The sequence below is a fragment of the Oncorhynchus gorbuscha genome, unplaced genomic scaffold, assembly GCF_021184085.1.
Source record: "Oncorhynchus gorbuscha isolate QuinsamMale2020 ecotype Even-year unplaced genomic scaffold, OgorEven_v1.0 Un_scaffold_1397, whole genome shotgun sequence".
Taxonomy (NCBI): Eukaryota; Metazoa; Chordata; class Actinopteri; order Salmoniformes; family Salmonidae; genus Oncorhynchus; species Oncorhynchus gorbuscha.
Window position 1 is genome coordinate 107,656 of NW_025746184.1, and position 17,601 is coordinate 125,256.

The 17,601-nt window shown below is 44.4% G+C and overlaps 1 protein-coding gene across 1 annotated transcript in view; it reads right to left on the reverse strand.

Moving 5' to 3' along the window:
• LOC124022463 (protein Jumonji-like) overlaps positions 1-17,601 on the reverse strand; it is a gene marked incomplete at its 5' end in the record, with an annotated part of 76,937 nt that overhangs the window by 39,341 nt on the left and 19,995 nt on the right. The window contains 2 exon segments of the mRNA XM_046337373.1: positions 3,102-3,307; positions 8,464-8,661. Coding sequence (XP_046193329.1) covers positions 3,102-3,307; positions 8,464-8,661 — 404 coding nt within the window.

The window sequence follows — 17,601 nt, forward strand, 5'->3', positions numbered from 1 at the left end:
CCATCATCATTTATACCTAGCTCCATCATCATTTATACCTAGCTCCATCATCATTTATACCTAGCTCCATCATCATTTATACCTAGCTCCATCATCATTTATACCTAGCTCCATCATCATTTATACCTAGCTCCATCATCATTTATACCTAGCTCCATCATCATTTATACCTAGCTCCATCATTTATACATTCATCATTTATACCTAGCTCCATCATCATTTATACCTATTTTTATACCTAGCTCCATCATCATTTATACCTAGCTCCATCATCATTTATTTACCTAGCTCCATCATTTATACATTTTTATACCTAGCTCCATCATCATTTATACCTAGCTCCATCATCATTTATACCTAGCTTCATCATTTATACCTAGCTCCATCATCATTTATACCTAGCTTTATACCATCATCATCATCATTTATACCTAGCTCCATCATCATTTATACCTAGCTCCATCATCATTTATACCTAGCTCCATCATCATTTATACCTAGCTCCATCATCATTTATACATTTATTTATACCTAGCTCCATCCTAGCTCCATCATCATTTATACCTAGCTCCATCATCATTTATACCTAGCTCCATCATCATTTATACATTTATATACCTAGCTCCATCATCATTTATACCTAGCTCCATCATCATTTATACCTAGCATCATCATTTATACAGCTCATCATTTTTATACCTAGCTCCATCATCATTTATACCTATTTCATCATTTATACCTAGCTCCATCATCATTTATACCTAGCTCCATCATCATTTATACCTAGCTACATCATCATTTATACCTAGCTCCACATCATCATTTATACCTAGCTACATCATCATTTATACCTAGCTCCATCATCATTTATACCTAGCTCCATCATCATTTATACCTAGCTCCATCATCATTTATACCTAGCTCCATCATCATTTATACCTAGCTCCATCATTTATACCTAGCTTCATCATTTATACCTAGCTCCATCATTTATACATTTTTATACCTAGCTCCATCATCATTTATACATTTTTATACCTAGCTCCATCATCATTTATACCTAGCTCCATCATTTCATTTATACCTAGCTCCATCATCATTTATACCTATTTCATTTATACCTAGCTCCATCATCATTTATACAGCTTTTTATACCTAGCTCCATCATCATTTATACCTAGCTCCATCATCATTTATACATTTATACCTAGCTACATCATCATTTATACCTAGCTCCATCATCATTTTATACCATCCATCATCATTTATACCTAGCTCCATCATCATTTATACCTAGCTCCATCATCATTTATACCTAGCTACATCATCATTTATACCTAGCTCCATCATCATCATTTATACCTAGCTCCATCATCATTTATACCTAGCATCATCATTTATACCTAGCTCCATCATCATTTATACCTAGCTCCATCATCATTTATACCTAGCTCCATCATCATTTATACCTAGCTCCATCATCATTTATACCTAGCTCCATCATCATTTATACCTAGCTCCATCATCATTTATACCTAGCTCCATCATCATTTATACCTAGCTCCATCATCATTTATACCTAGCTCCATCATCATTTATACCTAGCTCCATCATCATCATTTATACCTTTATACCTAGCTCCATCATCATTTATACCTAGCTCCATCATCATTTATACATCTAGCTCCATCATCATTTATACCTAGCTCCATCATCATTTATACCTAGCTCCATCATCATTTATACCTAGCTCCATCATCATTTATACCTAGCTCCATTTACCTAGCTCATCATTTATACAGCTCCATCATCATTTATACCTAGCTCCATCATCATTTATACCTAGCTCCATCATCATTTATACCTAGCTCCATCATCATTTATACCTAGCTCCATCATCATTTATACCTAGCTCCATCATCATTTATACCTAGCTCCATCATCATTTGTACCTAGCTCCATCATCATTTATACCTAGCTCATCATCATTTATACCTAGCTCCATCATCATTTATACCTAGCTCCATCATCATTTGTACCTAGGTCCAGTATGTCTTCTCCTTCTATATCTATAACTGCTGTACATTTCACCATTGATCATCGGTCAACGTTTTAACCTGATCATATACAGTAGTGGAACATTACAGACTTCAGATCTCCTCTCTTACTGAGGTGTAGTTGATTAGTTCCACACCAAGGTGGACAGGACACCAGACAATCTGTCACCTGTTGGTTTGCCAAGGACAGGGAGAGGTTTCTGGCATCCCTCCTGTACAACAGCAGATGCACAAAGGAGATCAGGTCTGTGTCCCAAATGGCATCCTAATCCCTATATAGTTGCCTACTTTTGTCCAGAGCCCATAGGGCACCAATCAAAAGTAGTGCACTACATAGGGTATAGGGTGCCATTTGGATCAGAGACTGAATGAAGACCCAAATTGGAATGTGTTTGAAATAGCACTCATGCTAAATATTCTTAATGATGTATGTCTGCCAAGGTTATGTACATGAAGCCAGTAACTGTCAGTATTATTCCTCTGCATAAAGGTGTCTGTGTGTGTGTGTCGGGGAGGGGCTGAGCGTTGCTGGGAGGAATGATGGAACCATCCCACTCCACCCACCAGGGGGCATCTCTGCTCCCAGTTGCCATACAGAACAATGTCACTATGTCAGCAGTGTAATGGTGGAGTTTCCACCATATTGCTTCATTAAACCTTACAGATCAGATTTGTAAACGTTGAGGGGTTAGTTACGGCCGAGGGGAAGGGGAAGTCTGGCTTGAGAGATGGAGAGAGAGAGGTCAGCATGTCTGTAGCCAACAGGAAGCTGTACCAGGAGGACAGGAAATGTAAACCCTCCAGCAGCGACAGAATACTGGGGCCAACACTAACAGACTGGCATACTGGCATCAGACCATTAAGATACACACTTAATCTGTCCCGAAAGGCACCCTATTCACTATATAGTACACCACTTTTGTCCAGAGCCCTATAGGCCTTGGTCAAGGGTAGTACACTACATAGAGAATATTCAATAGAGTGCAGTTTGGGATTCAGCCCAGGTACTCTCCATCCCAGCCCATCTGTGTCTCCCTGGTGTACCTGCTTTGGGTGCTCCTTGTTGGGCCTGCTGTGGCGAAGACTGTGGGTGGTGCTGGAGGTCCTGGCTGGGGGTCCTGTAGAGGTCCTGTGGTTCTCCCTCCGGGCCTCTCTCCTCTCAGCCCTCTCTCTGGCCTGGATAGCTTCTCTCCCTCTGGGCCTCAGGAAGAGCTCCTTCCCCCGTAAGGACCTGCTGTGGCCATTCAACACTGGAACACAGAATGAGAACAACGATGAAATGTATGGACTGTTTACACTGTTTTCAACATCAGTTTTACAACGTTTCTGTTTACTCTATCATTACATTAACCTTGAACCTGCTGTGGCCAAAGCCACATCCACACTGAATGTGTGTGCAGTTATTATTAACAAACCATAAATACCATACTAAATGGACAAACAAAAGTAGGCTAGCTATTCAAACTATGCAGAAGCTTCTCAGATAAACCATATTACACACTTGAATAATATACGGAAGACAATGCCTAAGCTGATAACTATGATAGCAGTGTCAGTCTATCTGTCATGTGTTAAGAGCTATTCCACTGGATACAGATGTCAATTCAACGTCTAATCCACGTTGGTTCAACGTAACTTCATTGAATTGACGTGGAAACAACATTGATTCAACCAGTGTGTTCTCAGTGGGATGCAACTGTCAGTCCGTTATGATATGTCTATATTTGTTTTATGTCTGTTACAGTTACAGGTACATTATTATTACAAAGTAACTTGAAAAGACTGTACGTTGAAGAGACTGTACATTGAAGAGACTGTATGTTGAAGAGACTGTACATTGAAGAGACTGTACATTGAAGACTGTACATTGAAGAGACTGTACGTTGAAGAGACTGTACATTGAAGAGACTGTACGTTGAAGAGACTGTATGTTGAAAAGACTACATTGAAGACTGTACATTGAAGACTGTACATTGAAGAGACTGTACATTGAAGAGACTGTACATTGAAGAGACTGTACATTGAAGACTGTACATTGAAGAGACTGTACATTGAAGAGACTGTATGTTGAAGAGACTGTACGTTGAAGAGACTGTATGTTGAAGAGACTGTACGTTGAAGAGACTGTACATTGAAGAGACTGTACATTGAAGAGACTGTACATTGAAGAGACTGTACATTGAAGAGACTGTACATTGAAGAGACTGTACGTTGAAGAGACTGTACGTTGAAGAGACTGTACGTTGAAGAGACTGTACGTTGAAGAGACTGTACGTTGAAGAGACTGTACATTGAAGAGACTGTACATTGAAGAGACTGTACATTGAAGACTGTACGTTGAAGAGACTGTACGTTGAAGAGACTGTACATTGAAGAGACTGTACATTGAAGAGACTGTACGTTGAAGAGACTGTACATTGAAGAGACTGTATATTGAAGAGACTGTATGTTGAAGAGACTGTACATTGAAGAGACTGTACGTTGAAGAGACTGTACATTGAAGAGACTGTACGTTGAAGAGACTGTACATTGAAGAGACTGTACGTTGAAGAGACTGTGCATAATCAAATCAGTTGAAAAGACTTTATAGTGACTCCCTGAAGAGTGCTCCCAGAAGAGACTGTACTAACAAACACCTATTTGAACGGCGACCAATCCCATTTCTTTACAACGCTTTCATTTCAACGCCACTGTAATATCTCTTTGAAAAAATTGAAGGAACAAAATACATCAAGAACCACCCAAGGTTATATTAACATCTAGAAATCCATCCCTTCAAATAACCTGCAGCTTTCAAACATTGAAGTACTGTGACGACCTATTGAAAAGAAAGTGTCCAATGTAGGAAAGTAAGATGATAGTGAAACAGAGAAATAGTGTTTGTTGGGTCAGTTAATCAGTGAAAGCAGAGCTCTATATCTGCCTGAGGGAGCTGTATTTCACACCAAGCAGTTGGCCTCCCGCCAGTGCTGCATATTAAAGTGTCCTAGAGACTTGGCACAAGCTCTAGCTGGGAGAAGTCTCTGGTTCCCTCAACGTGTGTCGGACCAACACTCTGGCGCCGGGTAACGTTTGGCATTCCCACAGAGCACTTTTCAGCACATTGAACTGTACATTGACACTGTACACGACACACACACACACACACACACACACACTGTACACACACACACACACACACAAGAGACTGTTATACACACACTGTACAAACAAACAAATGCTCACACACACATCCCTCCCCTAATTCTGGCCAGGCTGATTTAAGTGTATGTCCAACATGTAGACAAGCACTCCTCCTCCTCATCCATCCATCATAGTTGACAGAATAAACATGAGCTCAACTTTTGACCTCCACAGTAAGTTTCTCTCTCTCTGAAGGTGGTGTCAGTGCTGAGCTGTGTGTCCAAATTGAGACTGTTGACCTCCACAGTAAGTTTCTCTCTCTCTGTAAGGTGGTGTCAGTGCTGAGCTGTGTGTGGACTGTTGACCTCCACAGTAAGTTTCTCTCTCTCTGTAAGGTGGTGTCAGTGCTGAGCTGTGTGTGGACTGTTGACCTCCACAGTAAGTTTCTCTACTCTCTCTGTAAGGTGGTGTCAGTGCTGAGCTGTACATGGACTGTTGACCTCCAAGTAAGTTTCTGTACTTGATTCCTGCTGAATGGACTGCAGTCTCTGAAGTTTCACCCCCCCCCCATACATACTACTGACTGTCTGCACAAGACCTAGCATGTTCACATCCGTCCTAAGACACTGCGTCCTCAAACACTGTGCTCTACTCTGGTTGTGTCCCAAATGAAAAAACTATTACCTTTATAGTGACCAGGGCCCATAGGTCAAAACTAAGGGCTCTGGTTAAAAGTAGTGCACTATTTGACCTTTATTTAACTAGGCAAGTCAGTTGAGAACTAATTATTTACCAGAAGAGACTTATTTTCAATGACAGCCTAGGAACAGTGGGTTAACTGCCTGTTCAGGGGCAGAACGACAGATATGTACCTTGTCAGCTGTAGCGGTGATTTGAACTTGCAACCTTCCGAAGAGACTGTACTAGTCCAACGCTCTAACCACTAGGCTACCTACCAGCAGCACTATAAAGGGAATAGGGTGATGGGACCTGGTTAAAATGTAGTGCACTATGAAGGGAATAGGGTGATGGGACCTGGTTTAAATGTAGTGCACTATGAAGGGAATAGGGTGATGGGACCTGGTTTAAATGTAGTGCACTATGAAGGGAATAGGGTGATGGGACCTGGTTTAAATGTAGTGCACTAAGAAGGGAATAGGGTGATGGGACCTGGTTTAAATGTAGTGCACTATGAAGGGAATAGGGTGATGGGACCTGGTTTAAATGAGTGCACTATGAAGGGAATAGGGTGATGGGACCTGGTTTAAATGAGCGTACTATGAAGGGAATAGGGTGATGGGACCTGGTTTAAATGTAGTGCACTATGAAGGGAATAGGGTGACATTTGTGACTCGGACTCTGTAGGCCCATAGAGCTGCTCCTTTAAGACCCATGGCCCTGGGTGAGAGCTGCTGCTCCTTTAAGACCCATGAACCTGGGTGAGAGCTGCTACTCCTTTAAGACCCATGAACCTGGGTGAGAGCTGCTGCTCATTTAAGACCCATGAACCTGGGTGAGAGCTGCTGCTCATTTAAGACCCATGGCCCTGGGTGAGAGCTGCTGCTCCTTTAAGACCCACGGCCCTGGGTGAGAGCTGCTGCTCCTTTAAGAACCATGGCCCTGGGTGAGAGCTGCTGCTCCTTTAAGACCCATGGCCCTGGGTGAGAGCTGCTGCTCCTTTAAGACCCATGGCCCTGGGTGAGAGCTGCTGCTCCTTTAAGAACCATGGCCCTGGGTGAGAGCTGCTGCTCCGTTAAGACCCATGAACCTGGGTGAGAGCTGCTGCTCCTTTAAGAACCATGGCCCTGGGTGAGAGCTGCTGCTCCTTTAAGACCCATGAACCTGGGTGAGGACTGTTTATACTTTGCTTCAGTAGAAGTGAAAAACGCCCGGTGCTATGCTTACAGGGTGTGTGTGTGTGTGTGTGTGTGTGTGTGTGTGTGTGTGTGTGTGTGTGTGTGTGTGTGTGTGTGTGTGTGTGTGTGTGTGTGTGTGTGTGTGTGTGTGTGTGTGTGTGTGTGTGTGTGTGTGTGTGTGTGTGTGTGTGTGTGTGTGTGTGTGTGTGTGTGTGTGTGTGTGTGTGTGTGGTATAAAGGGAGGATGATGGATCTCTGTTTGTGGACGCGGATCATTGAGTACATGGTTTGCTTCCTAAATGGCACCCTATTCCCTATGTAGTGCACTACTTTGGGCCTGGGCGCTGGTTAAAAGTAGTGCACTATAGATTTGGGATGCTCTCCATCAACTCATGGTGTGAGAGGAGACACTAGGCTTCTTCTGATTGGTGAGGGAGAATTATACAGTATGGGCCTCTAGGCTCTGTTACTAGGTAGAGTAGAACGACGTCTGGGAAAGAGTGAGTGATGTGACTGGCTGACTGAGTGACTGAGTGAATAAGAAGGAGAACAAAACAACATGGTAGATCAGTAGTGAGTACCAAAACAACATGGATATCTGTAGTGAGTACCAAAACAACATGGAGATCTGTAGTGAGTACCAAAACAACATGGATATCTGTAGTGAGTACCAAAACAACATGGATATCAGTAGTATGTACCAAAACAACATGGAGATCTGTAGTGAGTACCAAAACAACATGGATATCAGTAGTATGTACCAAAACAACATGGTAGATCAGTAGTGAGTACCAAAACAACATGGAGATCAGTAGTGAGTACCAAAACAACATGGAGATCAGTAGTGAGTACCAAAACAACATGGAGATCAGTAGTGAGTACCAAAACAACATGGAGATCAGTAGTGAGTACCAAAACAACATGGAGATCTGTAGTGTGTACCAAAACAACAGGGTAGATCAGTAGTGTGTACCAAAACAACATGGTAGATCAGTAGTGAGTACCAAAACAACATGGTAGATCAGTAGTATGTACCAAAACAACATGGTAGATCAGTAGTGAGTACCAAAACAACATGGAGATCAGTAGTGAGTACCAAAACAACATGGAGATCTGTAGTGAGTACCAAAACAACATGGAGATCAGTAGTGAGTACCAAAACAACATGGAGATCTGTAGTGAGTACCAAAACAACATGGAGATCAGTAGTGAGTACCAAAACAACATGGTAGATCAGTAGTGAGTACCAAAACAACATGGTAGATCAGTAGTATGTACCAAAACAACATGGAGATCTGTAGTGAGTACCAAAACAACATGGAGATCAGTAGTGTGTACCAAAACAACATGGTAGATCAGTAGTGTGTACCAAAACAACATGGTAGATCAGTAGTGTGTACCAAAACAACATGGTAGATCAGTAGTACCATGTCCATTGGAGACCTTCTTCCCCGGCGTTGTTTTGTTTTTCCGCTGTGAGGACGGACAGGAAGTTGAGTTGTGGCTGTGAGCTGACATCCTGTCGACCCATGGACACTCCTCCTCTTCATCATCTTCATCCTCCAGATCCACATCATCCTGGGCACTCCCAAAGTACGCCATGTTGCCCGGCAACGCAGCCGAGCCTGAGAGGGAGGATGGGAGGGGGGAGAGTAGAGAGGGGGAGCACAGACAGAGGGATGGGCATGGAGGAAGAGAGGGACAGAGAGAGGGATGAGCATGGAGGAAGAGAGGGACAGAGAGAGGGATGGGCATGGAGGAAGAGAGGGACAGAGAGAGGGATGAGCATGGAGGAAGAGAGGGACAGAGAGAGGGATGGCATGGAGGAAGAGAGGGACAGAGAGAGGGATGAGCATGGAGGAAGAGAAGGACAGACAGAGGGATGGGCATGGAGGAAGAGAGGGACAGCGAGAGGGATGGGCATGGAGGAAGAGAGGGACAGACAGAGGGATGGGCATGGAGGAAGAGGGACAGAGAGAGGGAAACAGACGCCTTTAGAAAGGAGTCTGCAGCACACAACTGAGCCGATATTACCACTAGCAACAAGAACATAGCACATAGCAACAAGAACATAGCACATAGCAACTAGCCGTAGCAACAAGAACATTCATTTATTGCAACTCAAACACATTTTGACGTAGAGATACTCAACACAATGATGAAGAGCTCTTATTGCAGTATGACTTGGTTTGAGGCCCTTGTTGGCATGGAAATGCCAGATGTGCTTCAATCTTCCTCTGACCAGGAAATCAGCAGTCATTTTCTGTTTATTTTCCAATTCTACACCCTGAATCAGCATCGTTGGTCGACACCCAGCAGGTGATCACATGGCCCCACCGACACGGTGTGTTTAGTGCTTTACTCACCTCCATCCATACTACCCACCTCCATCCATACTACCCACCTCCATCCATACTACCCGCCTCCATCCATACTACCCACCTCCATCCATACTACCCACCTCCATCCATACTACCCACCTCCATCCATACTACCCACCTCCATCCATACTACCCACCTCCATCGATACTACCCACCTCCCTCCTCATCTCCATCCATACTACTCATCTCCATCCATACTACCCACCTCCCTCCTCATCTCCATCTATACTACCCACCTCCATCCATACTACCCACCTCCATCCATACTACCCACCTCCATCCATACTACCCACCTCCCTCCTCATCTCCATCCATACTACTCATCTCCATCCATACTACCCACCTCCCTCCTCATCTCCATCTATACTACCCACCTCCATCCATACTACCCAACTCCCTCCTCATCTCCATCCATACTACCCACCTCCCTCCTCATCTCTATCTATACTACCCACCTCCATCCATACTACCCACCTCCCTCCTCATCTCCATCCATATACTACCCACCTCCCTCCTCATCTCCATCCATACTACCCACCTCCCTCCTCATCTCCATCCATACTACCCATCTCCCTCCTCATCTCCATCTATACTACCCACCTCCCTCCTCATCTCCATCCATACTACCCTCCTCCCTCCTCATCTCCATCTATACTACCCACCTCCCTCCTCATCTCCATCCATATTACCCTCCTCATCTCCATCCATACTACCCACCTCCCTCCTCATCTCCATCCATACTACCCACCTCCCTCCTCATCTCCATCTATACTACCCACCTCCCTCCTCATCTCCATCCATACTACCCACCTCCCTCCTCATCTCCATCTATACTACCCACCTCCCTCCTCATCTCCATCCATACTACCCTCCTCATCTCCATCCATACTACCCACATCCCTCCTCATCTCCATCCATACTACCCACCTCCCTCCTCATCTCCATCTATACTACCCACCTCCCTCCTCATCTCCATCCATACTACCCACCTCCCTCCTCATCTCCATCTATACTACCCACCTCCCTCCTCATCTCCATCCATACTACCCACCTCCCTCCTCATCTCCATCCATACTACCCACCTCCCTCCTCATCTCCATCCATACTACCCACCTCCCTCCTCATCTCCATCCATACTACCCACCTCTCTCCTCATCTCCATCTATACTACCATACCCACCTCCGTCCTCATCTCCATCTATACTACCCACCCACCTCCATCCTCTTCTCCATCCATACTACCCACCTCCCCCCATCTCCATCCATACTACCCACCTCCTCCTCATCTCCATCCATACTACCACCCTCCCTCCTCATCTCCATCCATGGTACTGAAGACCTCCCTCCTCATCTCCATCCATACTACCCACCTCCCTCCTCATCTCCATCCATACTACCCACCTCCCTCCTCATCTCCATCCATACTACCCACCTCCCTGTTCATCTCCATCCATACTACCCACCTCCCTCCTCATCTCCATCTATACTACCCACCTCCCTCCTCATCTCCATCCATACTACCCACCTCCCTCCTCATCTCCATCTATACTACCCACCTCCCTCCTCATCTCCATCCATACTACCCTCGTCATCTCCATCCATACTACCCACATCCCTCCTCATCTCCATCCATACTACCCACCTCCCTCCTCATCTCCATCTATACTACCCACCTCCCTCCTCATCTCCATCCATACTACCCACCTCCCTCCTCATCTCCATCTATACTACCCACCTCCCTCCTCATCTCCATCCATACTACCCACCTCCCTCCTCATCTCCATCCATACTACCCACCTCCCTCCTCATCTCCATCCATACTACCCACCTCCCTCCTCATCTCCATCCATACTACCCACCTCTCTCCTCATCTCCATCTATACTACCCACCCACCTCCGTCCTCATCTCCATCTATACTACCCACCCACCTCCCTCCTCTTCTCCATCCATACTACCCACCTCCCCCCCATCTCCATCCATACTACCCACCTCCCTCCTCATCTCCATCCATACTACCACCCTCCCTCCTCATCTCCATCCATACTACCCACCTCCCTCCTCATCTCCATCCATACTACCCACCTCCCTCCTCATCTCCATCCATACTACCCACCTCCCTCCTCATCTCCATCCATACTACCCACCTCCCTCCTCATCTCCATCCATACTACCCACCTCCCTCCTCATCTCCATCCATACTACCCACCTCCCTCCTCATCTCCATCCATACTACCCACCTCCCTCCTCATCTCCATCCATACTACCCACCTCCCTCCTCATCTCCATCCATACTACCACCCTCCCTCCTCATCTCCATCTATACTACCCACCTCCCTGCTCATCTCCACGTTTACCCCTCTACATATCTACCTCCATCACTCCAGTATCCCTGTACATTGTTAATATGGTAATGAACTGACCCTGTATATAGTATGTTTACCCCTCTACATATCTACCTCCATCACTCCAGTATCCCTGTACATTGTTAATATGGTACTGAACTGACCCTGTATATAGTATGTTTACCCCTCTACATATCTACCTCCATCACTCCAGTATCCCTGTACATTGTTAATATGGTACTGAACTGACCCTGTATATAGTATGTTTACCCCTCTACATATCTACATCCATCACTCCAGTATCCCCTTCAACTCATCCAGAACGCCGCAGCCCGTCTGGTGTTAGGACCGTGACCCAGGACTACCTGACATGATGGCTCCTTGCTGTCCCCAGTCCATCTGACTGTGCTGCTGCTCCAGTTTCAACTGTTCTGCCTTATTATTATTTGACCATGCTGGTCATTTATGAACATTTGAACATCTTGGTCATGTTCTGTTATAATCTCTACCCGGCACAGCCAGAAGAGGACTGACCCCACATAGCCCGGTTCCTCTCTAGGTTTCTTCCTAGGTTTTGGCCTTTCTAGGGAGTTTTTCCTAGCCACCGTCTTTTACACCTGCATTGTTTGCTGTTTGGGGTTTTAGGCTGGGTTTCTGTACAGCACTTTGAGATATCAGCTGATGTACGAAGGGCTATATAAATAAATTTGATTTGATTTGATTTGATTTGGTGTTCAACCTTCCCAAGTTCTCTCACGTCACCCCGCTCCTCCGTTCTCTCCACTGGCTTCCAGTTGAAGCTCGCATCCGCTACAAGACCATGGTGCTTGCCTACGGAGCTGTGAGGGGAACGGCACCTCAGTACCTCCAGGCTCTGATCAGGCCCTACACCCAAACAAGGGCACTGCGTTCATCCACCTCTGGCCTGCTCGCCTCCCTACCACTGAGGAAGTACAGCTCCCGCTCAGCCCAGTCAAAACTGTTCGCTGCCCTGGCCCCCCAATGGTGGAACAAACTCCCTCACGACGCCAGGACAGCGGAGTCAATCACCACCTTCCGGAGACACCTGAAACCCCACCTCTTTAAGGAATACCTAGGATAGGATAAGTAATCCCTCTCACCCCCCTTAAGTTTTAGATGCACTATTGTTAAGTGACTGTCCCACTGGATGTCATAAGGTGAATGCACCAATTTGTAAGTCGCTCTGGATAAGAGCGTCTGCTAAATGACTTAAATGTAAATGTAAATCCCTGTACATTGTTAATATGGTAATGAACTGACCCTGTATATAGTATGTTTACCCCTCTACATATCTACCTCCATCACTCCAGTATCCCTGTACATTGTTAATATGGTACTGAACTGACCCTGTATATAGTATGTTTACCCTCTACATATCTACCTCCATCACTCCAGTATCCCTGTACATTGTTAATATGGTACTGAACTGACCCTGTATATAGTATGTTTACCCCTCTACATATCTACCTCCATCACTCCAGTATCCCTGTACATTGTTAATATGGTACTGAACTGACCCTGTATATAGTATGTTTACCCCTCTACATATCTACCTCCATCACTCCAGTATCCCTGTACATTGTTAATATGGTACTGAACTGACCCTGTATATAGTATGTTTACCCCTCTACATATCTACCTCCATCACTCCAGTATCCCTGTACATTGTTAATATGGTACTGAACTGACCCTGTATATAGTATGTTTACCCCTCTACATATCTACCTCCATCACTCCAGTATTCCTGTACATTGTTAATATGGTACTGAACTGACCCTGTATATAGTATGTTTACCCCTCTACATATCTACCTCCATCACTCCAGTATCCCTGTACATTGTTAATATGGTACTGAACTGACCCTGTATATAGTATGTTTACCCCTCTACATATCTACCTCCATCACTCCAGTATCCCTGTACATTGTTAATATGGTACTGAACTGACCCTGTATATAGTATGTTTACCCCTCTACATATCTACCTCCATCACTCCAGTATCCCTGTACATTGTTAATATGGTACTGAACTGACCCTGTATATAGTATGTTTACCCCTCTACATATCTACCTCCATCACTCCAGTATCCCTGTACATTGTTAATATGGTAATGAACTGACTCTGTATATAGTATGTTTACCCCTCTACATATCTACCTCCATCACTCCAGTATCCCTGTACATTGTTAATATGGTAATGAACTGACCCTGTATATAGTATGTTTACCCCTCTACATATCTACCTCCATCACTCCAGTATCCCTGTACATTGTTAATATGGTACTGAACTGACCCTGTATATAGTATGTTTACCCCTCTACATATCTACCTCCATCACTCCAGTATCCCTGTACATTGTTAATATGGTAATGAACTGACTCTGTATATAGTATGTTTACCCCTCTACATATCTACCTCCATCACTCCAGTATCCCTGTACATTGTTAATATGGTAATGAACTGACTCTGTATATAGTATGTTTACCCCTCTACATATCTACCTCCATCACTCCAGTATCCCTGTACATTGTTAATATGGTAATGAACTGACCCTGTATATAGTATGTTTACCCCTCTACATATCTACCTCCATCACTCCAGTATCCCTGTACATTGTTAATATGGTAATGAACTGACCCTGTATATAGTATGTTTACCCCTCTACATATCTACCTCCATCACTCCAGTATCCCTGTACATTGTTAATATGGTAATGAACTGACCCTGTATATAGTATGTTTACCCCTCTACATATCTACCTCCATCACTCCAGTATCCCTGTACATTGTTAATATGGTAATGAACTGACCCTGTATATAGTATGTTTACCCCTCTACATATCTACCTCCATCACTCCAGTATCCCTGTACATTGTTAATATGGTAATGAACTGACCCTGTATATAGTATGTTTACCCCTCTACATATCTACCTCCATCACTCCAGTATCCCTGTACATTGTTAATATGGTAATGAACTGACTCTGTTTACAGCTTCTTAATTTCTCCTGTTCTTTTTATTTCTTTATTTTTACATCTCCCGTGTTTTTGTTCTACCTTGTTATTTTTAGTACGACATTGATATTGATTACTGCATTGTTGGGTTTAGAGATTGTTAAAACAAGTCATTTCACTGTATTTGTGACATTAAAACCCATCTGGACACACCACATAGGACACTCAGTATTAAGAGCCCCTGGGCCATGACACTAACCAACCAACCCTGGAGGCATCAGCTGAACCTAATGACAGGAAGCATCCCAAATGGCACCCTATTCCCTACATAGTGCACTACTTTTGATCAAGACCCATATGGCTCTGGTCAAAAAGTATGCACTTCAGTCTGTACGTGCCCTAGTCACAAGTAGTGCACTATGTAGGGAATAGGGTGCCATTTGGGACGAAGACAGCTCCCTCCGTCCCCCCGACCTCCCTCTAGTCCACCATGACGATGATCCTCACTGAGAGGAGATCCCAGGCTACTGCCCTCCTCACAATGGAGAGCCTGTTCGGCCTACTCAGCCCTCATCTCGGCCCAAGGGCAAATGAATGGCCAGTTGTCCTCTCTGAAGGTCAGCGGGTCCGTGGCACTGCATGCCTGCCGCTTGGGCTGCCATGTGATCGTGCATTGGGGAGATAGTAAGCAGAGTTGCATGGTGGGCTAGTAATTGATTGCAGTTAGGCTTTGCACTGGGGCTGGTGTGAATGTGTACGGGCATTGGGGAAAGATTCCATTGAGTTGCATGGGCTAGACCAAGGTAATCGATCAGAAAGGCAATCATGATAATATAGTTTCATGGGCTAGACCAAGATAATCGATCAGAAAGGCAATCATGATAATATAGTTTCATGGGCTAGACCAAGATAATCGATCAGAAAGGCAATCATGATAATATAGTTTCATGGGCTAGACCAAGATAATCGATCAGAAAGGCAATCATGACAATAGAGTTGCATGGGAGAGAAACATGCTGAGCTTTAATGCCAGTGTGCATTTGTACTGCTTTCCATAGTGCTACATGTTGAAGTATGACACTTGACATAAGACTAGTCTGAGCAGCAGGTGGGCAGGTCTTTGCTGTTCCTGGTGGTATGTGAGCTGGTTGGTAATGTAGTGTACTGTGAGTGTGAGCTGGTTGGTATTGTAGTATACTGTGAGCTGGTTAGTATTATAGTGTACTGTGAGCTGGTTAGTATTATAGTGTACTGTAGTGTGAGCTGGTGGGTATTGTAGTATACTGTGAGCTGGTTGGTAATGTAGTGTACTGTGAGTGTGAGCTGGTTGGTATTGTAGTGTACTGTGAGCTGGTTGGTATTATAGTGTACTGTGAGTGTGAGCTGGTTGGTATTGTAGTATACTGTGAGCTGGTTGCTATTGTAGTGTACTGTGAGCTGGTTGGTATTGTAATGTACTGTGAGCTGGTTGGTATTGTAGTGTACTGTGAGTGTGCGATGGTTGGTATTGTAGTGTACTATGAGCTGGTTGGTAGTGTAGTGTACTGTGAGCTGGTTGGTATTGTCGTGTACTGTGAGCTGGTTGGTATTATAGTGTATTGTGAGTGTGAGCTGGTTGGTATTGTAGTGTACTGTGAGTGTGAGCTAGTTGATATTGTAGTGTACTGTGAGTGTGAGCTGGTTGGTATTGTCGTGTACTGTGAGCTGGCTGGTATTATAGTGTATTGTGAGTGTGAGCTGGTTGGTATTGTAGTGTAGTGTGAGGTGGTTGGTATTGTAGTGTAATGTGAGCTGTGAGTGTGAGGTGGTTGGTATTGTAGTGTAATGTGAGCTGGTTGGTATTGTAGTGTACTGTGAGTGTGAGCTTGTTGGTATTGTAGTGTACTATGAGTGTGAGATGGTTGGTATTGTAGTGTACTGTGAGTGTGAGCTGGTTTGTATTGTAGTGTACTGTGAGCTGGTTGGTATTGTAGTGTACTGTGAGCTGGTTGGTATTGTAGTATACTGTGACTGTGAACTGGTTTGTATTGTAGTGTACTGTGAGCTGGTTGGTATTGTAGTATACTGTGAGCTGGTTGATATTGTAGTGTACTGTGAGCTGGTTGGTAATGTAGTGTACTGTGACTGTGAGCTGGTTTGTATTGTAGTGTACTGTGAGCTGGTTGGTATTGTAGTGTACTGTGAGCTGGTTGGTATTGTAGTATACTGTGAGTGTGAGCTGGTTGGTATTGTAGTGTACTGTGACTGTGAACTGGTTTGTATTGTAGTGTACTGTGAGCTGGTTGATATTGTAGTGTACTGTGAGCTGGTTGGTATTGTAGTGTACTGTGAGTGTGAGCTGGTTGGTACTGTAGTGTACTGTGAGCTGGTTGGTATTATAGTGTACTGTGAGCTGGTTGGTAGTGTAGTGTACTGTGAGCTGGTTGGTATTATAGTATACTGTCAGCTCGTTGGTATTGTAATGTACTGTGAGATGGTTGGTATTGTAGTGTACTGTGAGCTGGTTGGTATTATAGTGTATTGTGAGTGTGAGCTGGTTGGTATTGTAGTGTACTGTGAGTGTGAGGTGGTTGGTATTGTAGTGTACTGTGAGCTGGTTGGTAGTGTAGTGTACTGTGAGCTCGTTGGTACATGACTGTAAGTCGCTTTGGATAAAAGCGTCTGCTAAATGGCATATATTATTATTATATTATATAGTATACTGTGAGCTGTGAGCTGGTTGGTATTGTAGTATACTGTGAGTGTGAGCTGGTTGATATTGTAGTGTACTGTGAGCTGGTTGGTATTGTAGTGTACTGTGAGATGGTTGGTATTGTAGTGTACTGTGAGCTGGTTGGTATTATAGCGTACTGTGAGCTGGTTGGTACT